We start from the raw sequence: 23838 nt of genomic DNA on the forward strand, positions 1-23838 counted from the left end.
TCTTTAAATCAGAATCTGCCATTTCCATCCATTTGTAAGGTGACCTGAGGCTTAGATATCAGTCAGCTACCACATATCAGAAGTTGCCTCTGTATCACAGCTAGGGAACAACGTCCCCCTCCATGTGTTACTGTTCTTCAGCTCTTGTTAACCCCAGCGAGCCCTGGTGATAGTGAGGTATGTTGAAAATAGCAATTCATCAATTTCTGGAAGGCCACTGAATAATAATAATAAAAAAATCCAACATCCCAAGAGCAGCCATCTATAGCCTTTATAATAAACAGGATGTCATAGGATGTTTCCTTCTTCCATATTAAGAGTATACTTATAACAGGTTTAATACCTAGCTACATACATAAATATGTACATTTTGTCAAGGCCGTGATTACCTTTCTGTCCATTCATAACCCAATAACCTCAGTATCTGGAATACTTGCTGAAAATGAGAGATCTGGTTTTTCTCTGTCTTAGAAAAGAGAAAAAGTCATTAAGCATATTGCAGATACTAAACATACAAGTCAAGTTAATATTGTTCATATGCAAGGTGGAAGTAACAGAGTTTGGAAAAATTACCTTTTTTGGAGTACAATTCCTAGAATCTCCCAATCTTCCTGTTAATTGGGGGAATTTGGGAATTCTAGCCCCAAATGTAAATTCTCCTAGCTCCAGCAACTAATGACACAAAACAGGATTGATCTCATATATCAGAGAGAGGAGGAGAGGAGAGACAGCGAGCTCTGTTCTAAGTAACCATTGGTAAAGTACTCTCCCATATGAATGATCAACCTTGAAATAAAAATCTAAACTTGATAAATGTTCAAACTCTGGAAAAACCTCAGAAAAATTTATCCTTTAGAACTCTGAAACCTAGCCAGCTTTTTATATATTCACACAATGGGCCACAACAAAAAGAAAACAGATATTACACTAGAGCTAGATATTTTAAGAATAGAATGGTCACCAAAATCAATTGCCTTAGGTTTTATCATCTTTTCTCTCTCGAATGTTTAGTAAAACAAACTGTGTGATGTAACTGTCCTAAATGTTTCCTCAAGCCTACAAGCAACAGCCAATAAAATGAAGACGGAGTTGGGAAATACAGATTACAATAACATTATTATTATTATTATTAACCTTTATTTATAAAGCGCTGTAAATTTACACAGCGCTGTACATACAATCTTTTTAATTGGACAGTTCCCTGCCCTCAGGCTTACAATCTAAAAAGACATGACACAAAGGGACATCATCATGTCACACTGCATGTGTATTGTTTTGCTAGACATTTCTGGGGAAGAGGAAAGGATGAGAAGAAACATGGCTGTTATTTTGAAAGCAGACACACATTCTGTCCAGCTCCACTTCAAAAAAGGGCTTTATAGAGCAATTCTGAGGCCAGTATTTTTATCTTATAAATCAGGGGGTGGGGAATATTTCCAGATATTGGACTGCCAACACATCAGCTCTACCTAGCATAACCAACAATGAAGGATGATGGCAGGTGCAGCCCAACATCTGGCCACATGTTCCCTATCTCACCTCTAGATAAAGCAGTCCACAGGAGATCCAGAATTACTTACCACATATATCACAGTGTCAGGATTATATCTATCCATTCTGTCTATAGCAGCAGCAAGATCTCTGCAAAAGACACACAAGAAAAGCCAAATTAAAAAATTAAAAACAAAATATACTTTTGCAACTGTGAACAGTCATTGCAAATCATTTCATGACTGTGATTATCTGCCATGTTACATTAAGGCTAACAATATTGCAATACAAAGCCTTTTCAATTATTGTAACCAAATTACAAAACCTTCTCTTTGAAGAGGTATGGTTGTCTCCCTCTCCTTTAAAGCTTTGTCCAAACTACTAAGACCTTTTTGTTTTTCTTGCTTTTAGTATGGGTTAAAGTTTTGTCTCCTTGATTTGTGTGCTGATTTGTTCCATCCTGGTTTTTGATTTAAAGTACAACTTTCATGGTAGTAATAGCAATAGGAAGTACATTTGTATACTGCTTATCAGTGCACTTAAGCACTCTCAAGCGGTTTACAATGTGTAAGCTAATTGCCCCCAACAAGCAGGGTACTCATTTTAGTGACCTTGGAAGGATGCCAGCCTGAGTCGCCCCTGAGACCCTAGTGGCTGCAGTACTGGCATTTAATCACTGGGCCACCAGGGCTCCTAATCTGAACTCTTTCAACTATTATGTATTTTATCAGTGTTAAGAAATCTGTTTTAAATTTAATTTAAGTTTAATTAATACTTACCTTGTGAGGTAGAGAGAAGTTCCATCACTACGCATTACAACAGCCTGGTCTCCATTCTCAGAAAGATGAACTATTCCTATTCCTTCCCTTTAAAAAACAGTTTTTAAAAAAATTGAAGAAACCATATGCTGTAAGCTACTAAATCAGGGGTGGGAACCATGCTGCCCCCACGATGGTGGACTGCAAACTCACCAAGGCAGTCACAAATGGAGCTACAGTCCAAAGACATCTGGAGGATTCCATGATTCCCTCCTATGATCTAAATATTCATTTGTCTTAGTACCCATGTCTACACACACACTAGTTTCTCAGTAAAATATACAACAAATCCTTCAGTTCCAGACACTTCAGGAATTTTAGATTGTGTACAAATAAGGTCGTGGTGGGATTTTCACAAATAGGAAGTAACTACTTAGTCTTTCCAACCACTTTATTGTATCATAAAGCTGTCTCACATCAACCCCCTATATGTGAAAGAACATTAGATTAATCATGGTATTTGTACTTTCCACTCTTAACAGCCACTCCTATGTTCAAATGTACCCGCATTATTGACTAAGAGCCAAAACTTCACTGTATAAAGAACCTCAATACAAGGTCCTTTCCTTTCCCATCTTCCCCAAAATATATGGCTGGTTAACTCATACTCTTGAATGGCAATACCTACACTTAATTTCCCTTTCTCCAGCATGACGAGGAGGATGGAAAAACTCTGATTCAGATTCACTTTCCTCCATTCCTGGCTTGCTATTACATATAAACCAGGAATCATGATTTAAAAAAGCCTCTGTCAAAACAAGCCAGTTCTAGAATCCACACTCTGAAGTTGGTTCATTAGCAAATGACTAGAAGTTATCTTAAACCACAATTATTGTTTCATGCAGAGGAGCAGACTAAGAACCAGAGAAAGAAAATCTGAATCATGGTTTATTTGTCCTTCTAGGAGGAGGACCCAGATCCAAGGCTTTCTTCAGGCCCATCCTTACCATTAGGCAGAATGGGATAGCTGGTATGGGGTACTGTGAAAGGTTGTAAAATAAAAGTTATTTGTTCTAACTATGATCCAAAACACACTGCAGAAATAATCCAGTTTGAGACCGCTTTAACTGCTCTGGCTCAGTGCTAGGGAATTGTAGTTTATTATGGCACCAGAGCTCTCTCACAGAGAAGGCTAAATGTCTGACAAAACTACAGTTCCCAGAATTCCCTAGCATTGAGCCAGAGCAGTTAAAGCGGTCTCAAACTGGATTATTTCTGCAGTATGTTTTGGACCTATATTTTTAGTCTGGGGGGGAGGGCATATGCCCTGTGTTTGGCACTACTCCCAGTGCTCATTTAGTGTTAGATGAGAAAGCAAATGCACAAAGATGGCACTGTCAACAATGTTTCTCTTCTTCGACGGCTGATCAAAACCATGGGGACAGTGGCAAAGCATACAAAACTACATACAAAACTAGTGTTGAGAGCTGACTGCTGGTCTGACTTGCTGATGTACATGAAAAAATATTTCCAGTATCGCCTTTGTTATCTAGACCAATCCAGCGAGAGAAACATTTGGGTGGCATGATCCAAAGTTCAGATAAACAGAAAGGGATATTACTTTGATTCTCCACTCAAAACCCTTATTAGATATTTAAGAAACTCTAGGACTCAGATATCTATTGCAGAAACAATTATAGCATATGGTACAAAGTTGTAAATGAAACAACCTGTTCATACTTTGTTTTCTTTAGAAGTCCTTTGGTATTCAACATCTTTATAACTTCCTGACTTTTCTCTTGATAGTCTGATTCTCCAGAATATTCATCAAAGCACACTCCGAGACGCTGAATGGTTCCACCGAGATAAAAGGAAATCAACATTATTGTCAGGCAATGACTACCTTTACTTCTGTAAGTGTCACTTAACAAACATGAGATTGAATGAGGCTACACATACCGAAGAGATGTAAAAAAACAACTTCAAGTTATATAGTTAAAACAGATTATTAAAAGAAATATTCAGTAGATTTGATCAGCTTCAACATGGAAAATTTAAATATTTAAAATTGTTAAAAAAAAGATGGTCACAAGACATAAAACAGAGCATACAGCTAGAGCAGTGCTACACAGTAAACATGAAATAAACATTTAAAATACACAGCTAGTTATGATTTAAAGGAGAACTTATTTTAAATGCAGTTTAGATGGCACCTAACCCTGGCCAAGTTAGCTAGGATGTATAAAGGGGTATCCAACAAGTGTTGGAAATATAATCAAGAGGTCAGTATCTTCTACAACATATGGTGGAATTGTTCATGTGCCAGGAAAGATTGGAAGGGAATTCATAGGACAGCAATGGAAATACTACAGTCCAAAATGAATATGGACTCAACATTTTATCTTTTGAACATGTGTGAAGATGAGAATTTAGAGAGACAACACACAGTAAACTTATGTTTTATATGACAACAAGTGCCAGAACTATCTATGTAGGCAAATGGAAAACAACAGTAGTTCTGGATGTGGAAGATTGGTTAAATAAATTAGTGGTTAAATAAATTAGTGGATTTAGTTGAGTTAAATAAATTACATGTTTGTTGGGAAAGGATTAAAAAAATGCTGGGAACCTTTGTGAGGCTATCTAAGTAAGAAGGGGGCTAAGGTAGATAAAGTTATTTCAGGTTAGCTGGAATTGGTAGGTTAACTGGGTTTAGTTTAAAGTTTAAGAGGAAAGGCAAGAAATTAATTTCCTGAAACAAGAAGTGATGGGAATGGATGGGATAATAATTGTTGTGTTTTGACTTTGTCAGGGTTTAGGAAGTCAGATGTGTGAGTTTTTATTATTTGTAGAATTGTTATAAATTTGTTTTGTGTTTTTATGTGTTTTTGTAAAGGTATGTGTGTGTCATTGTTGTTTTAACACAATAAAAAGATATTTTTTAAAAAATGCTGAGGTCAATTCAAAACTATTCAAAATATAGTCATTCCTCTTCCACAGCAGGCAATTGTCCCAAATTTTTCTTTTATCCTGTTCTGATCAACTGACCTGTCATCAAAATTACTGGTCAGTCACTATGCAAGAGAAAAATACACACCAGAATCATATTAGACTAAGGATCTCAGTCAACATCATACTGGATTTTGAAGTGGCAGCATGGGTAATAACTACTCCCCATTTTGCTAATGGAAGACATTCCCTGGCAGGAAGCTGTACCACCCAGAGAATTCAGCATATGGATATCCAACACAAAAGATTCACTGCTCCCTGGATATATATGATAATTTATGTATATTAAAAGAAAAGATCCAAGTAGGCACCTTGTACATCCGGATATATTCTTCAATGCTAACATCTCTAAAATGTTGCCACAGTGAAATTGCTTGTTCTTCACGCAGCTCCAATTTTCTAAAAAAGTCTTGTGCTTGCTTTTTAATATCTTCTTCCTCTTTTGATGCCTTGTTGACCTGTACGTAGACCTAGGTGAGACGAAGACCAATGAGAAATGTCAGTGTTATCTGAATGAATCTCCCCATCAGAAAACAGGAAAAGGACAACAGCTCAGTGGTGGAACACAGGTTGGATCCTGAACATTCCTGGCCAAGTCAAACAATAGAATCCAGGATATGTGTGTGTATATGTGTGTGTGTGTGTTACTTTTTTGAACAGCTGCCAGAATCCAGCCAACATGGCCACAACATCCAAAGAAAGTAACTTCTCTGAGCAATGAATGGATTCACAAGTAGCACAAATGAGAAACCAGTGGCTTTGGGAAACCAAAGAACTGGCAGTCAGAATAAATGGTGTGAGGAACCTGTACCTTTCTCAGACATTGTTGGATAAGTATCCCACAACTCCTAATAGCTGCCCATGCTGATTGTGCCTGATGGGAGTCCTATTTCCCCTGTTCAGATTCTTTTAGTGTACATTAACAAACCTCAAAAAGATGCTGTAAAGGATTAGACCGCAATTTTTCTTCAGAGCCAAAACGCTGAAAGCCAGCTCCCAAAAGGCCTGCAATAAGTATTTAATAATACACACAATTATTGTTACAATAGAATAGTGTGGATTAAAAAAGGGTAATATTGTCTTTGTTTTTTATTATTGCAATAAAATAATAATATCTTGTTAAATAAATATCAAGGTAAGAATAATGAAGAACACTCTGGTGATTGCCCCAAATACTCATGTCTGCAGATGAAGGCAATGACTATTGGGGATTTATTAGTGGCAGAGTAAGTTCTATTTAGGTTCCCTGAAAACCGGTGGATAGCAAGCTGTATCAGGGTTGGCAGGAAGATTACAGAAGATAGGCCTAAGATTAAAAAAAAAAAGGAGAAGAAAAATTAGGCCCTGTCCTGGGCACTGTTGTGTCTACAACCAGCTCTTAACTTTCTGGCAGGATTCTGTGGTGATGAGAAACAGCTCAGTGTGTAAGGAGGAGACTAGAGCATGAGCCAATGGAATCAAATCCAACTGGCCCTCCATATTTGCAGCTTTGATTTTTGTGGATTTGCTTATTTGTGGAATTGATTAGTATGTTCTCTCTAGGAACATGAGGTATGATATACCTGAGGTATGATATTTCAAACCTTGTTTACATTTTGGCAAAAGATGTTGGCCAAACAAATCAAAGAAGGAGGAACAAATATTAAGAGAGATTTTTTTTCACTTGAGGACAAATGTTATTCATTTTAGCAAACTTTATTTGCACTTTTTTTATATTCCTCAGCTAACAGCTTAGAAAGCTGCTTTTAAGAAGAATGAATATAATGACATGTTGAAGCCATCCATAACTAAGCAACTACAATCCAGAGCATCACTCTACCACTGCTCAGTTATGGAAGGCTTCAGCGCATTGCAACACATATTCTTAAAAGTAGCTTTCCAGCTTTACGTTGGCACATCCCTTACTGTAGGACTGGGAACATGTGACCCTCCTTAAATATATTTCAAGTTAGCTTCACATCATTGCATCTCTCTACATCAGGGGAGGGCAACTGTGGCAGGTCTGGGGAATCAATCTGCTGCCAGAGGAACTTTCAAAAGCTTCACAAAGTGCCAAAAATGTAAAAAACAAAAACAAAAACAAGCAGTGGGAAGTTCATGCCTGGTTTTGAAAAATTGTTGGTTTTTTTCAAGTAAAACAGTGCAGGAAAACCTAGTAACCTATAAACGGTGAACAGCTACTCCTGAAGGCATTTGACGCCTTGTTGACCTGTACGTAGACCTAGGTGAGACCAAGATCAATGAAAAATGCACATCAATGTTATCTGAATGAATTCATCGATCATCAAGTTACCAGGTTGTCTAAAGGACCCTATGTACCTATATGGGCCTGCTCATGTCTTGAGATCTTCCATTCCACCGCTTTCACAGGTACATGGGAGAGGGCCTTCTTGGTGACCATTCCCAGGCTTTGGAACACCTTTCCTACACACAGGTTAGACTACTGTTTTCCCTGCTATGCATTCATGGGGAAGTTCAATGTTTTGTTTTAGCAAACTTTTGATGGGTGATTGCTCAGCAGGAATGGGCCTTTCAGAATGTGTTACATTTTTTATTTGTTGTTACTTTTAATGGTCTTGCTTTTAACTGCTTTTAGCTGTATCTGGGGAAAATGTGGCATTTTAACAATTACAGCAACAACAACAACAATAATGTTTTCCCCACTTCCCTTTAGTTTTGACCAGAAAAAGGAGCAGCTTCACGGGCTGCACTATGGCTCTTCTAGTGTTACTGAACTGCAACTCCTATCAGCCCTAGCTAACAGAGCCAGTGGTGAGGGATAATGGGCGTTGTAGTTATACATTACTCGCTCCTGCCTTAAGGACCTGTTCAAAACTGTAAATACAAGCCACAATCTCAAGGTGACTGCACGGGAAAGCAGTGCACATGAACCTTAGTTAGCTGCAACAAGAACAATGCACAACTCTGGAAGCTGTTTGAATAAAGAAAAAAAGCACCATTTTACACAGAGATGGGGCCATTTTTCTGTATAGGAAAATGTCCGCAGGGTTCCGATTCAGATATGATAGCTGGAAGCAAAAGAGCTGCATTGGGAATGCACAAGGGATTGGTCACATCCAGCCAGTTTTTTTGAACAGCTATCAATATGTCATACCACTGACTGCTTTTAAGATAGTTTCAAAAATACTTTGTAATTAAGCATGGGGAAATGATATTTTAAAAAGGCCACCCACAGCCCCATTAGCCTTGCAAAATTATTGTATATTTCTTTGAGTCTGAATCAACATCATAAGCATCATAAACTTTGGAAAAAGCTGAGATCCAGATATGCAACCATGAGACTTCATAAACAAATAAAACATTCTTACCAAACTGCATGCCCCAGTCTCCAAGATAATTTATTCTTTTAACATGATGTCCAAGCGCTTCTTTGAGATTTGCTACAAAATTTCCTAAAAATAAATCACAGTAAGCTGTATGGTTCATCCCAAATGCTCATTTTGACGTAGGATGAACTCCATTTTTTCTTGATCAAATGCAACAAATATAATGGCTTCCATAAACCAGAATTCCCCAGTGGAGCTCTAAAATTAGTCTGAATGAGACCTTTCAAGAATAAAATTAATCTCTTTTTGTTTATGAAGTTATTAAAGAACAGGCTGCATACTGAAAACAATCAAAAGGGCATATTAATGCTATGGAGTTTGATAGTTATGCAATTTAAATTCTGTCTTTTCTCTTGTGTATGTCCTCATGAGAGGGAGAGCAAGCTTGTTTTCTGCTGCTCCAGAGACTAGGACCCAGAACAATGGATGCAAACTACAGCAAAAGAGATTCCACCTCAACATTAGAAAGAACTTCCTGACAGTAAGGGCTGTCCGACAGTGAAACACACTCCATCGGAGTGTAGTGGAATCTCCCTCCTTGGAGGTCTTTAAACAGAGGCTGGATAGCCATCTGTCAGGGATGCTTTGATTTGGATTTCCTGCATGGCAGGGGGTTGGACTGGATGGCCCTTGCGGTCTCTTCTAACTCTATTATTCTATTATTCTCTCTCTTTCTGTGTGTGTGTGCGTGTAAGAGTAAGTGTGTTTTTCTTTTTGTTGTTACTAAAAAGTAAATTGAAGGAATGTGGATAATTATTATTATGATAATTAGTCAGACTAGAAAAGGAACTTAAAAGAATAAAGAAAACAAACAGATAGCAAGCAGGAAGTTCTTTTTTAAAAAGAAGGGGAAAGGGGAAGAAAGGGGAGAAAGTGGTTGTTTGTCTATATTTATGTGTCAAATTTTGAAAAAAAATTAATAAAAAATTAATAATCTTAATAAAATGAATAGGTGGCATATTGAGCCAATATTGAAGGTAGTTTTCCACTTTCAGTGTCTTACACTGATTAAAGAAACACCTCTAACAAACAGAAAAAAACCAAGACAGGCAGCTGTCAAGACATCAGTGGCATCAAATCCTTGAGTGTTATGTACCTCTGCATCAGGTGTATCTCCCTCCCCCCTCCATAAACCCTTGCTGAAAAGCCAGACAAAAAGCTTCAGCAAAGCACTAGATCGTGTTTTGGAGCTACTTCTTCTGAAGACAAAAACATTCCTGATCTTTGTGATATCCAGGGGGTCATAAAATATCTCAGGTGATTGTTTATCAAGAAGTTATGGCTAATTTGAAGAAGATACATTGGAACAGGCGTGTGTAAGGAAATCCTGCACTGTTGGCAATCGTGTTATTTCAATTATTTTGCCTCCACTGATTTCTTGCTCCCACCATGGCACTACCTTTCTGTTGTGGTGGGACTGCATGCTCCTATGAGGTAAGAGTATGTTGCTGGTAGGGTCTCTCATGTCAGACAGGCTTTTATTGATGAGCCAAAGTAAATGCACCAAACAGATACTGGGCAGCAACAGTAGTGTGCTGGGGGGTGACAATGAGAGGTAATAGCAGTGGCCAATAGATAATGCTTATTAGTACTGAACAGAAAAGACAATGGTAAATCACTCCTGAAGCCCTGTACCTTAAAAAATCTATGATGAGACAGTACAAAATAAAACAAGAGATAAAGACAGAAGATGAGACTCCTAGGTCAGAAGGCACTCAATAAGATAGTGGGGTACTGCAGAAGACAACTATGAGTAGTACTGTGGCTAAAGATGCAACTGGACTCAAGCTGATAGGACATTCAGCTGTTGATGACTTCTGAGGTGAAATAAAAATCTGAAGCATCACAGCAAATATTATAGGAACATGGTATGTGAGAAGCATAAGTTAGGGGATGCTACACAATATAAAACAAGAAATGGAAAGTATAAACATTACAATATTTGGGGTGAGTGTGAGCTGAACAGAACAGCAATGAGGCATTTTCAGTCAGACTACACATGTGTTTTACTCAGGAAATGGAAATCTAAAAAGAAATGGGGTGGCATTAATAGAGATGAGAGATGTAGTAAGAACACTCGTGGGATATAATGCAAAATCTGACAGAAGCATGTCAATAAGACTTCAGAGAAATTTATGCTCCAACCACAGTGGCAGAAGAGGAAGAAAGATTCTACACTGGAGTCCAGGAGGATATTGATCACACACCAAAACAGGAAATGTTGGTAATCACAGATGAGTGGAATGCAAAAGAAAGAATCAGAGCAGAACCAAACATTGTAGAAAAATTTGGCCTAGTATCAAGAAATGAAAGAGGAGAATGACTGCTTAAAACTTGTGAAACCAACAGTTTGTTAATTGCAAACAAATTCTTCAGGCAACCAAAGAAGGAACTATATACAGTCAGCCCTCTGTATCCACCATGGATTCAACCATCCACAATTTGATTTTTTTTTCTTTTTAAAAATCAAATTCCAAAAAGGAAATGCTGCTTTGGCTATTTTATATATGGGATGCCATTTTACTACATCGTTGTATTTAATGGGACTTGATTTTGGTATCCACAGAGGGTCCAGGAAACAAACCTTAGCAGATACCAAGGATGTACACGGGCATCACCTGATGGCCAATATAGAAATCAGACAGACTACATAAGTGGAAACAGAAGATGGGGATACTCCATTCTCTCTGCAAAAAAAAGAGAGAGAGAGAGAGAGAAAAGACAAGGAACTGCTAATATCAAATATTAATGTAAAGATAAAAAAGAACACCAAATCAATCATTCTGCCAAAATACAATATGAAGAACATCCTCGTAGAATTTAAAGTTACATTTAAAATAAATTTGCACTATTAAGCCAGAAGAACTCTAGACTGAAGCCAGGGACATTGTAAGGGAAGAACACAAAAAGATACCATCTGCAACCAAAAAGGGGGAAAAAGTGCCACTGGAAGACAGATGAAAATCTTTATTCAGTTAAGCACAGGCAAAATGCAAAAGTAAAATGGGCCAGAAATAGGGTCAGAACCCTGAAAGCAAGTGTTCAACAACTTGTGCGTTGGGACAAAGAGAACTAATGCAGCAATCGGTGCAGAGAAACAGAAAACAGTAACAGAAAAGGTAGAACAAGAGAGTGTACCAAAGAATTTCAGAAGAAAATCAGCCTGTGCTTTATGGATTATAACAAAGCTTTTGATTGTGTAGATGAAAAACAATGGACCACTCTTAACGAAACACGAGTACCACAACATATGATTATCCTAATGTGTAACCTGTACTCAAGACAAGAGTCCACTTTTAGGACAGAATATGGAGAAATGAAATGGTTTCCAATTGGCAAGGGGGTGAGGCAAGGATGCATTTTATCACCCTATTTGTTTAACCTGTATGCTGAACATAACACATTCAGAGCTGGATAAGGCTCTAAGGAAGAAAATGTGAAAACTGGAGGAAGGAACATCAACAATGTAAGATACACAGATGCTACCATACTATTAGCAGAAAAGAACTAAAAGCTGGAATGACAATTGAAGAAAATCAATGAAGAAAATGCAAATGCAGGTTTACAGATGAACATTAAGAAAACAAAAATAATGACCATAGATGATTTACATAACTTTAAAGCAGACAATAAAGACATTGGGATAGTGAAAAATTTCCTATGCTTAATCAAAATGGAGATTGCAGTCAAGAAAGCAGAAGAAGACAAGGACTTAGAAGGGCAGGTAAGAAGGGACTTGACAAGATCCTCAAGTGTAAAGGTAGACACTGAAGAAGGCTGGTAAGAAATGATAAAACTCATTTGGGGAGTGATGTTGGAGGACAGTTCTGCATATTCCCTGGACTGCAAAAAGGACAAATAAGTCTGCAGGACCTGAGCTGGGCTGTTGAGGACAGGGTGACTTGGAGGTCTCTCATTCATAGGGATGCCAAGTCAAAGTCAACTTGAGGACAACAACAATATCATTAAAATTTTCATATTGTTTATTTCTTGTTATCAACTCTTTTCATTATAACTTGATTTTCTGTTATTGTGTTTATCATTTTGTTTTCATAATTTTTAACACTGAGAATACATTCATTTTTCATTGAAATATATTTACACTGTTATTATTTATATCCCCTTTGTAGATTTGGTACTATATAATATCACTGAAGTCATTTGCTTAGCCTTTTTTGTGGTTATGAACAAAATGCAAACATAAGCCTCAAAGTTTCACATTTTAAGAAAAATCCTCACACAGAAAACTAAACTCAAAATGCCCAGTGTGCTCTGTAGAGGACGTGGGGACAATGTCACCATGTGGACAGGGATGGTATTTTAGCTAAAGTAAAGCCTTTTTAAAATCAGCAAGTAAATCATTAAGTGAATTAGGGAGTTTGAGGGCATTTTTAGTGAAATAAAAATTGCCTCAAAAATGGCTTTGAGAAGTGCATGCTACAAGCTAATTTTTCCACCCCAGCTCAATACATCAGTATTATGCTATTTCCTTCCTTTTAGATTCCAGTTCAATGATGCCTTACCTATTATTGTAGAACGCAAATGACCCACATGAAACTTCTTTGCAATGTTGGGTGAACTGCAAGAAATATTGAAAGCTGAGAGTTCTTGAGAGTCAGACCATTACATAAAAAACAGCTGTGTTTCCAAACTCCTCTTGTGTCATACAAAGTGTAAATGAAAACATGACTGGGATGCTAACTCATGAAAACAGAAAAGCAATGCAATATATACATCCATTCCCAAATGAAAGCATTAGTAATTCGGATTTGAAAATATATTACCTTTGCACTAAAGTATTTTGGGGCAAAATCCCCAGCATAGAAGCCTATAATCAGTGATTATGTGCTGATTCATAGTTGACTTAAGATGAAGTGGTGGAATTCAATTACTCTTCCTGGGCATGTGACTTTTCCTATATTTGACTGCATTCAACGTATAAAGGCTGGGTCATAACAGAAATTCTACTAATTTGAAGCCACTGGGTTACCTTGGGCAAATCACACTATCTCAGCATCAGAAGAAGGCAACAGTAATCCACTCTCTGAACAAATCTTGCCAAGACAACCCTGGAACAGATTTTCCCTATGGCTGCTAAAGTTGCAAATGACTTCAAGGTACACAACGACGCAACAGGAATGAGAAGAGTGAACGATGCAGTCTACATGCTACAGGGGAAGATGTGTTGGAATATTTCATACCTCCTAACTATGGCCTGGGACAGACCACCCAAAAAGGGCGGCCTGTCAGCAGCCTATTTCCCTCCGGAAGGAAACCACAGCCGCCAACGTGCGTGGCTTCCCTCCAGAGTAAAAAGAACCTATATGTCTTTTTTAAAGCAATAAGAACTCAGATACACACTGCAGTTGAAAGAATGACACAAATAAAACTAACCCCGGAACAAGCTCAGTGGATCTACGCTGGCACACAGTAAAAGGCACCTGCTTAAACAGCCCAGACTCCTGTGATAGTGAAGTCATTTTGGTAATATGAATCATAATAACTTAGCCTATACACTCACCTAAAGTCAATTACAACCTTTTGGGGATGCAATTCTGAGAAAAGTTCACTCTTCAGTCCATATTGAGGGCCATCTTCAAACACTTGCTGCAACACTGTCTTAGGAAACAAATACAGCAAATACAGGTACTAATTTAGAAGACAGAGACAAAAATAGGTGAATATTTCAATACTGTTCATACAGTTTATTGTTCAACAATGTTCATGTAGCATCATTCACACAACTTCTACATACAAAAAGGGCTTTTGTGATATCACAGCAGTTTATCAAATATTACAGTGCACCCTCGCCTTACGCAGGGATCCGTTCCAGACACCCCCCTCCGTGTAAGGCAAATTCTGCTTATGTTCAAGCCCCATTCAATTGAATGGGGTGCACACCCCATTCACCATATCAGGGCTCGCCATCTGTGTGACCTCAAGTCCGCATATGGCAAGCCCGCGTACAGTGTGGGCATGCTGTAGCAGGAAGCTTGCAGATTCACGGAAGTAGTTGATTTGCTTAGCTTTTCTTTTTCTTTTTTTTTGCGTCCATATGAACCTTCTTGGTGAAGTAGGAAAGCCATCAATTTTCAGTATTTCCACTGAAAGGCATTTCAATCATAGAATAACATGAATGTTTTTCCAAGTGTTAAGGAAAGGTGAATGTTAATTTTTAAATTCACAGTACTTTTGATTTTACTGGCTATTTGTGCAAACTATTATTGTTTTAGTTTCAGGTGCAAGTTTGCATCCTTAATTTTATTACTTTTTTTAAACTGAACTTTTGTCATTTTTTAATTACTTGACACGGTAATATAAATTTATATTGAAGCTACAGAATAGATTTATGTAAATAAATAAAATAATTATATATTCCAGAGTCCTATCCATATACAAAGCTTGGATTTAACATGTAGCTTTGTTGTTGTTTTTTTACATCAAGCAGCTACGTTTTTGCTATTTTGATACATGTCAGAGATAGGTTCTTACCTTTGCTAACAATTCTCGATTTACTGTGAAGTTCACTGTCCCTTCACCTGTGCCAATTTTGCTCACTATGGCATCACATTTTAACTATAGCAAAGACAAAACAGACAAATGGACTATGGCATAAATGAGCAGCAAAACCTATACACCCTACACTGTATACATTGGTAAAAACAATTATTTATAAATTACACAGAATATAGTTGTTTCCTGGAGCCAACATGGTATAGTGGTTTGAGTGTTGGACTACGACTCTGGAGACCAGATTTCAATTCCCTGCTTGGCCATGAAACCCACTGGGTGAGCAAGTCACACTTTCTCAGCTTCAGGGAAAGGCAATGGCAAACATCCAATGAACAAATCTTGCCAAGAAAAACCCATGATAAGTTCACCTCAGGGTCACCATAAGTCAGAAACAACTTGAAGGCACACAGTAAGAACATCAGAGAATAAGATTTTAACTAATTAATTCTTCACTAATTCTGCAGCACAGATGAGGCCCTTGAGTCCCAAACTAGGGACAACGTAGGATGTAAAATATAACTACTACTATTATAGTCAGCCCTCCATATCCACAGATTTTTTTATCCATGGATTCAACTATCAACTGCATGACAATATTTTTAAAAAATATACGTTCCAAAATGCAAACCTTGATTTTGTTATTTTACATAAAGGACACCAGTTTACTACGCTGTTTTATAATGGGACTGGAGCATCCACGGATTTTGGTATTCACAGGGGACCCTGGAACCAAACCCTAGCGGATACTAAGGGCTCAGTGTACCACTACTACTACTACCACAACAACTAATGCACACTTAATGTTACGTTTCCTTCCTTTTGGTTTTGATCTACTAAGTATGTGAACATGTCAAATTTAATAGGTTTATACATACCTTCTTTGCCAGATTCTGGGCTTGGAGCTGAATGTCTCCCCTTGAATTATCCATAGAGTTGGCATCTTTCACGGAGCTCAAAAAGAGCTGGAAATCAGCTTCTGGTCTAAAAAGGAGTGGGGGGAGCTGGAAATTTAATCCGTAACAGATTTTTGCGTAACAGATAAGATCAGATTTCAGAGCATCCATGAAACTGGTTGGAAAGCTTCTGAAAGGGTAAAGCTTTTGCATCCAATGTGGTTGGCTGCCAAATATATTGGTAGACCTTGGGGAAAAAATTACTTTTTGGGACTACTACTCCTGGACTCTCTCAGCCAGCACAGCCAGTGCTGAGGGATTCAGGGAGTTGTCTGACAAAGTAATTTCTCCAGGCATACCGTGCGTGTTACATTCAGTATCTCCCACTTTGGGCATCAGAATCAGCAGCAAGCAGCTCCTTATCCACAGAAGCCGAATAGTGAAACTCCATAGGGGAAAGAAGAGGTCTGTTTGAGTGTGAAAGAGTGCCAGATTCTGGCTAGAGCAATGGCTTGAATTTAAAGCATGAGCAGACTGGGTTCACTCACCAGTGGGACAGGGTGTAGTTTGGACTGTGGGACAAGCATTACAACAGGATGGACACAATGTGCCTTCCCCCAGGTCTATTTGTAGCAGCCCTCGTACTCCCCAGGCTATCCAACTGCCTTTCTTCTACCTCCCCGCAAAATGTATGGCTTCTTCTGACAGCCTCCAGAAAGTTACAGGTCAAATATTACAAATGCTCCCCCAGCCACACTTTTATCTAAACCAGGAGTGGATGTAGTCTTCTGGATTTTTGGGTTGTTGTTGTTGTTTTTTGGGGGGGGGGGGGGCTGTGTAGTATGTGCTTCTAGGGAAGAAAACTCTGCCTTGTAGCCTGCTGTAGTTGCCCACAGCTGCACTTGCAGCAGACTTCCTAAAACACTAAGGCACAAAAAGGGATAATACAATTACATGTGGATACACAGGGTCAATATAGTTCCTCCCTGCATAGCTACTTCAGGTACTAACGCAAAGGAGTGGAGTGGGTACAATTTGTGTCTGCATTGCTATGGGACTTGCTTGACCTTATGAATGAGATACTTATGCTTCCTTCTTCCAAAATGTTGGAGAAGATATGAAGGAGGACATTGTTGACATTCCCAAATCCCCAGGAAAAGGCCAGAGGACTGAAGCCATGATACCAAAACCTATACAGTAATGGTATGAAAGCCCTTAATTTCTTAGGCATGCTCAACATTGCATAAAAGATAAAAACGCACTTCTGGAGTGTGATCCTATGCATATTCACTTTGCAGTACTCTATGTTAAATAGGGCTTATTCTCGGAAAGGGTTGAGTGTTTATTTGTACCAGATTTCTATTAAGTTCTAAGACATTTATTCTAACTTATAGTATTCTTTCACAAATGATAAAGGATGACTAGGAAATATTAGCAATGCCTTGAATTTTAATAATCGTTTTTTAAGGATGACAAAGTATTTTAAGAAGATAAAATACGTGATAAGCACCGTACCCCTTTTTTGACACTGGAACAGCGCAGATTGACTTGATCAGGTTTTCTTGTGGCACCTCTAGAACACGCGAAAGCTAGGTTTAAACAAAGTTATCAAAATTAGCTGTAAGTCAATGCATTCAAACACAAAAAACACTGTTGCACAGACACTATGTTCTATTTAGATAAGTAAATCGCAGATTAAATTCTCAAGGTTACAGTTCTGGAAGGACATACACAACTTTATATCCTCAAGAAGAAACCCCCATGTTTGTATCCAGCTTCCTCTGTTATGTTTGTGCACATGGCATCACAGTTCCTCCTGAAAACAGCTGGGAAGGCCGTGCAATCTAAAGCTTCTTCACATGTGCTTCATGGGATCAGGATGCACTATCACTTGGTGTTAAAATCACACAGTCAGAACATAGTTGTTGTGTGTGAAGTTGAAGGCTTCCATGGCCGGCATCCATAGTTTTTTATGGGTTTTCAGGCTATGTGGCCATGTTCTAGAAGAGTTTCTTCCTGATGTTTCCCAGCATCTGTGGCTGGCATCTTCAGAGAATGCTGGCATGGAAGTGAGTAGGGTATAAGTGTGTGTGTGTGTGTGTGTATGCATGCTGTGTGACTCTAGGTTGGGAGGATTCCCACCCTGAGCCCTTGCCATTCAACAACAGAACAATACACTGATCAACATGGGAATCACTCCTCCCAACCTAGAGTCACACAGCAGTTGTGTGTGTGTATATATACACACACACACACACACTTATACCCCACTCACTTCCATGCCAGCATTCTCTGAAGATGCCAGCCAGAGATGCCAGTGAAACTAAACTGGGCTATTTCTCCACTGTGGATGCAGCCAAAGACACTTTCCTTCGCACTTGGGGTCAAGGCTGCATCCGCACTGCAGGAATAACCCAGTTCGACGCCGCTTTAACTGCCCTGGCTCAATCCAATGGCATCCTAGGACTTGCAGCTTGGCTGTGGCACCAGGGCTCTCTGACAAAGAAGGCTGAGTATCTAAAAGAATTACAGATCCCAAAGTCCCACTGCACTGAGCCATGGCAGTTAAAGCGGCGTCAAACTGCGTTAATTCCGCAGCGCAGACGCAGGCCAAGGTGCTTCAAAGGACTAGAACTGAAGCGCCTGGGCGAGTCCAAGTGCAAGCGGAGAATGGGGGGACACCGGTCATCTCTCCTGAGCGGCGAATGCGTTACAGAGCGCAGAGGAAACCGATACCTGAGCAGCAATGCTCCTGCGAAAGCTGGATGCCGCCATAGCTCTTGTCACGACCCCATTTCCCAAAACCCTTTCCTTTCTTCCTCCTTTGCGCGGCCGCCTCCCCCACGTCTGCCGTAGACCAACCCACAAGGGGAGGGGGTGGAGCCTCTACTACCTTCCGCCAATTGGATCGCTCAACGTTCTTACCGAACCGATGACAGCCAATAGGAGAGGAGGGCTCGGGAGACTGACAGTGGGAAAGAAAGGGTCGGGAGGGTCGTACCATTTGTGCAGGAGGAGGAGAAATGGTTTCGAGGTGGCGCCATAGAAGGATTACCCCAAGTGCGCATGCGTGTTCTGAAGTAGGCGAGGACCCTTGAGTTCCGGAGCGAAGTTTGGACGGTTTGTCGGGAACGATACGCGGCTGGAGGGGGAGGGTTGCTATTAACCATGAGCACGTGCTCTGTTTCCAAGGTGAGTTTAAAAAGGGCGGGGGGGAGAGCGAGCGAGCGGAGCGTTCTGACCCCTCCCGCGCTGAGCCTCGCGAGCGCTCCGGCCGGGGCTTAGCCATCGCCAGTTGTTTTTACTATCTCTGCCCACCCAGTTGCGTTGCGTTCCATTGAGTTAGTAGCGGCGGTTAGAGGGAGCGGGCAGTGCGTGGCGCGCGCGAGGGGGAGGAGCTTCCTCCCTTGGAGCATGCGCACATCGCACCTCTGAGGCCATTTCCTCGCGTTTTGCCCTCAAATGTGTTGTTGTTGTCGGTGAGGCGATGGCCTCTCTGGAGTGGCAGTTAGCAGCGTCACTGTTATTACTATTACTATTATTATATTTATGTGTATCCCGCTCTTTCCCTAGAACTGAGACCCAGAGAGGCTCACAGTATTAAAGTACAGTTATAGCACTATTATTATTATAATAATAATAATATAATAATACTGTAACTACTTTAATATTGTGAGCCACTCTAGGGAAAGAGCGGGATACACATAATAGTAATAATAATAATAATAATATTGTATAATTATAATATTACGGTACAGTTACACAACCCCCCCCCCCCCCCCCCACACACACACCCTGCATTGACCTCCTCTCATAACCACGCCATACAGAACGCTTAGGTCCAAAACACACTGCAGAAATAATCCAGTTTGAGACCACTTTAACTGCCCTGGCTCGATGCTACCTAGGGGATTCTGGGAACTGTAGTTTTTGTGAGGCATTGAGCCTTCTCTTCAGAAAACTGGTGCCACGACAAACTACAACTCCCAGGAGTCCCTGGCACTGAGTCTGGGCACGTTAAGTGGCCTCGAACTGGATTATTTCTTCAGTGTGTTTTGGACCTTAGCCATTTTTGTACTGATCTGACTTGTATATGATCCCTGAATGCAACGACGTAAACAGCCAGGAAAATCAAAACGATTCCTATTAAAGTACGGTATCATAGGCAAAGCCCAATTGTATTTACATATACATGATATACGTCATGTGCTTGAAGTGGAAATTTGGTAAAAGATAATGTTTTGAAAAATGGACTCTATTCCACAATAATTGCTGACCAGCTGCACATACAGTACTTTATCTTTCACAGAATGATTCTGATCCTTTTATTGTACTAGGCTGATGTTATGTAAAGTTACCTTGAATTGATTTTAAAATTTAATAAAAATAAATGAGAATATATATATATATATATATATAGATAGATAGATAGATAGATAGATAAATTTAAAAAAAACATTAAAAATAAATAAATCTGGGGCTTGGCTTTTTTCCTCCACCCTCGGATCCTCAGCCTTCTCACACCGTCACTTCAGCATTTTAATGGGACGCACGCAGGTGAATGCCACAGCCTCTTTCCTCCAGAAGGCAGATCTTGAGGCCCTATATTAGGAGAAAGATGGGATAAAAGAAAATAATAATAATAATAATAATAATAATCTTTAGGGAACAGTTGTGTCACCTCAATGTAGGGTGTCACCTGGCCTACACCCCCCTAGTGACACCTCTGTCCCTGACTAGCTGAGCTGGCAGGGAGGCAGTCAGGCTGGCTTTCCCTTGTCATCCTTGAACAGTGGAAAGAACAAGATGAGGAGGATCGAGAGAAATCCTTTGCTCCCATCCTACTGTACAAAACACCTCAACAGATTTCATAAAGGAATGGAGTGTCATACTAGATGGCTAAGCTTCACAAGTTGTGCTGCCTCCAAGCTCTGCAACCAGAAGAATACTCAAAACTATGGCGTCTCAGGCTGCATCCGCACTGCAGAAATAATCCACTTTGACACCGCTTTAGCTTACCATGGCTCAATGCTATGGGATTCTGATAACTGTAGTCCTGTGGGACGTTCAGCCTTCTCTGACAGCGAGCTCTGGTTGCCACAACCAAACTACACATCCCAGGATTCCATAGCATTGGGCCATAGCAGTTAAAGCAGTGTCAGACTGGATTACTGCTGCAGTGTGGATGAAGCCTCGGTGGTAGAATTCCTGATGGGATGGATGACAGAAAAGACACTGCAGTCTTTGCACAACATCTACAAACAAACTTAAAAGGGAGACTGGAAGGACATAAAACATAAATGTGTTCCTGTGTTGCTGATACAGGCAAATAATGGGTATCACATTTCTGAGTATATTGTTGTAAGCTTTGGAATTGGGGATGAAGGGCTTATCCTTTTGTTATACATCATACCTCATTTCAGATGTTACTGTATATACTTGACTATAAGTCGACCTCACATATAAGTCGAGGGCAAGTTTTGGAGCCAGCTTTATGGATTTTGATATGACCCGTGGATAAGTTGAGAGTAAAACTTAGAGGCATGTAACAAAGGATGTAAAGGATGATGCAAAGGGAAATAATACCCAAGAACTTATAAAATTCTGGCAGGCATAACTGTTTGTGCTCATCCTAAAGGCTGGATGGATGAGAGAGTAGAGGCGATCCATGTTTCTTTTTGGTGCTTCCAGAATGGACTAAGTGCTCACCTTTTACCACTCTATTCAGAGAAACAGGATGGCTCCTATATATATAAAAGTACAGTACTTACATTGATAAGTCAACCCAGGTTTTTGGGTTCAATTTTTTTATTAAATTTTCTAGAATCATACATGAGTACAGTCGTCCCTTCCCTTACGTGAGGGATCCGTTCTGGACCCACCCACCCACCCACGTATGGGGAAATGCGGATGCTCAAGCCCCTTTCAGATGAATGGGGCTTGTGCCCATGGTGGCACAGCGGCACCACGAGAGTGCGCACCATTGTTTCCTTCCCACGCGGCTTCCAGCATATGCTGGAAGCCATGTAAAACGTGCCCACGTATAACACGGGCACACTGTATATACACTTTCATTCTGAAGGTGGAAGTGGGGATCAGGGCCTAGAAGAGGGGAGTTCAGCTGTTATATCTAATTTATGACCCCCCCCCAAGCAAAAAATAATCACTTCACAGCCCCCCTCCATTGCACTATTTTACAAAAGTTAGCAAACACGTAACTCTTCGGGTTATCTATTTTCCTTGTGATAGAAATTGATTTCACCCTGCGATTCAATTATTCTTTCATAATCATACATCAAAGCTGTCTGTTTTGTTTGTAGTTTATTGCAACCATATTTATCTACAGAGAAGGAATAATTACAACTTTAAAATTCAAGTTATACCATTATCTTTATTGAAAAGACTAAACTGAGGATTTATGGTCCAGTTAGACCTTGTCCAAAGTGAGGATATATTTTCTCCATCACTTCTTCCTCTGTTCGTTTACTGGAACTCATGGAAGTTAACTTTTAAAGGAAGTTAATTGGTCTTTCTTCAAGATAAGACTTTGACTGTGATGGTAAACACCAGACTTTGTGAGCACAAAAAGTCAATGTTTTATATATGCAAGAATGTTCAATTTTACCCACCCTATTGTATTGATTGTTGTGAAGAATGTGACTGTGACTTTTGTGGGCAACCTTAAAATAGGTTTTGTAATATTTGTTTGTGTCATATTTGTGGTGCACCATTTCATAAAGATTCCTAGGAAGCTCATATGGGTATACCTCAATTAACAAAGTAGATGTATTAGTTCTTTAACAAAAAATTTGGTGCCAGAGATAGAAGTAAAATAGAAAGCATACGGATAGGCTCCTACACTACAAAAAAAGAAGAGTAGTTCACGTTTCAGTAAACTTTTTATTCATAGTGAACAGTGTGCGCTTGTGAAATTAAACAGCCATGTTAGGTAAACCTTAAATAAGTATAAGATTCAAAAAACATTTTGAATCTTCTAGAGACCACTTGAAGACCCAAAATGCATCCAAGGATGATTTCACCCCGCCCCACTCCACATTTCCTATGGTTTCTGTATTGATGGCCCAACATAAAGATCTATGCTTTTCTCTGGTGTAGGTAGTAATACAGTGTTCATTCATGATCAGTAAGAGCTTCTGGAGGGAGCTGCTTTTGTAGGCAGGCACCCACAGATAGTGATTAGACTCCCATTCTTTCCAAGCTCAGGTTTTATTGCATTATTTACTGCAGACATGCTGCTGCACTCCTCCTTCACCATCCTTCCAATGATGACACTGCTTTTAAAAAAACAAACTTCAGTGCTTCTCGATTATTTTCTGTCATGCCCCCCCCAGGAAGAAGAAAACATTTCGCGCCCCCGGGCGACTGTAAATAGTATCATTTGTCTATAAAATTGTTATAAGTACACCTCTGCATAACACTGTATCCTGAGCCTCGCGCCCCCCTTTACGGAGCCTCGCGCCCCCCCCGGGGGGCCCGCCCCACTATTTGAGAAGTACTGAGCTAGACAGAGGACAAGGGGTAAAATGGTGGTGGTGGGGAAACTTTGTAGAAAAAAGGAAGTTCCCTATCAGAGGCTTTGTTGACTGAGATCTAGCTATAATAAAGTAATACAATTTTTTAAAAAACAAATTAAACAGAAGTTTTCCAAATGTACAAATGCAGCATAGGATCATTAAGCTACAATCCTGTAATAATAATAATAATAAATTTTATTTATATCCCGCCCTTCCATGGATATGATCAGGGCGGCGTACAAAATATAAAAACAATAACAATACAACATTAAAATCCAATATCAGTTAAAAA

The 23838-nt window shown here is 39.6% G+C and overlaps 2 protein-coding genes across 6 annotated transcripts in view; one reads left to right on the forward strand and one right to left on the reverse strand.

Moving 5' to 3' along the window:
- Positions 1-19506, reverse strand: part of LOC121917476 (probable arginine--tRNA ligase, mitochondrial) — a 34035-nt gene extending 14529 nt beyond the window's left edge. Inside the window, exons 1-13 of one of the 3 annotated variants that reach the window (XM_042443486.1) lie at positions 19013-19506; positions 17527-17600; positions 15994-16099; positions 15098-15181; positions 14127-14224; positions 13129-13184; positions 8588-8671; positions 6187-6263; positions 5570-5728; positions 3990-4096; positions 2271-2357; positions 1581-1641; positions 390-466 (exon numbers count right to left, since the gene is read on the reverse strand). In XM_042443486.1, coding sequence (XP_042299420.1) covers positions 390-466; positions 1581-1641; positions 2271-2357; positions 3990-4096; positions 5570-5728; positions 6187-6263; positions 8588-8671; positions 13129-13184; positions 14127-14224; positions 15098-15181; positions 15994-16099; positions 17527-17600; positions 19013-19300 — 1358 coding nt within the window. In that variant the 5' untranslated portion in view covers positions 19301-19506. Of the gene's footprint in view, positions 1-389; positions 467-1580; positions 1642-2270; positions 2358-3989; positions 4097-5569; positions 5729-6186; positions 6264-8587; positions 8672-13128; positions 13185-14126; positions 14225-15097; positions 15182-15993; positions 16100-17526; positions 17601-18747; positions 18873-19012 lie in introns of those variants that run through there. The other 2 variants (XM_042443487.1, XM_042443488.1) reach the window with 2 other exon arrangements.
- LOC121917475 (origin recognition complex subunit 3-like) overlaps positions 19066-23838 on the forward strand; it is a 60872-nt gene continuing 56099 nt past the window's right edge. For all 3 annotated transcript variants that reach the window (XM_042443483.1, XM_042443484.1, XM_042443485.1), the window contains exon 1: positions 19066-19203. In XM_042443483.1, the coding sequence (XP_042299417.1) occupies positions 19180-19203 (24 nt within the window). In that variant the 5' untranslated portion in view covers positions 19066-19179. The remainder of the gene's footprint in view (positions 19204-23838) is intronic.

This window comes from Sceloporus undulatus, unplaced genomic scaffold (assembly GCF_019175285.1).
Source record: "Sceloporus undulatus isolate JIND9_A2432 ecotype Alabama unplaced genomic scaffold, SceUnd_v1.1 scaffold_19, whole genome shotgun sequence".
In the NCBI taxonomy this organism is placed as follows: Eukaryota; Metazoa; Chordata; class Lepidosauria; order Squamata; family Phrynosomatidae; genus Sceloporus; species Sceloporus undulatus.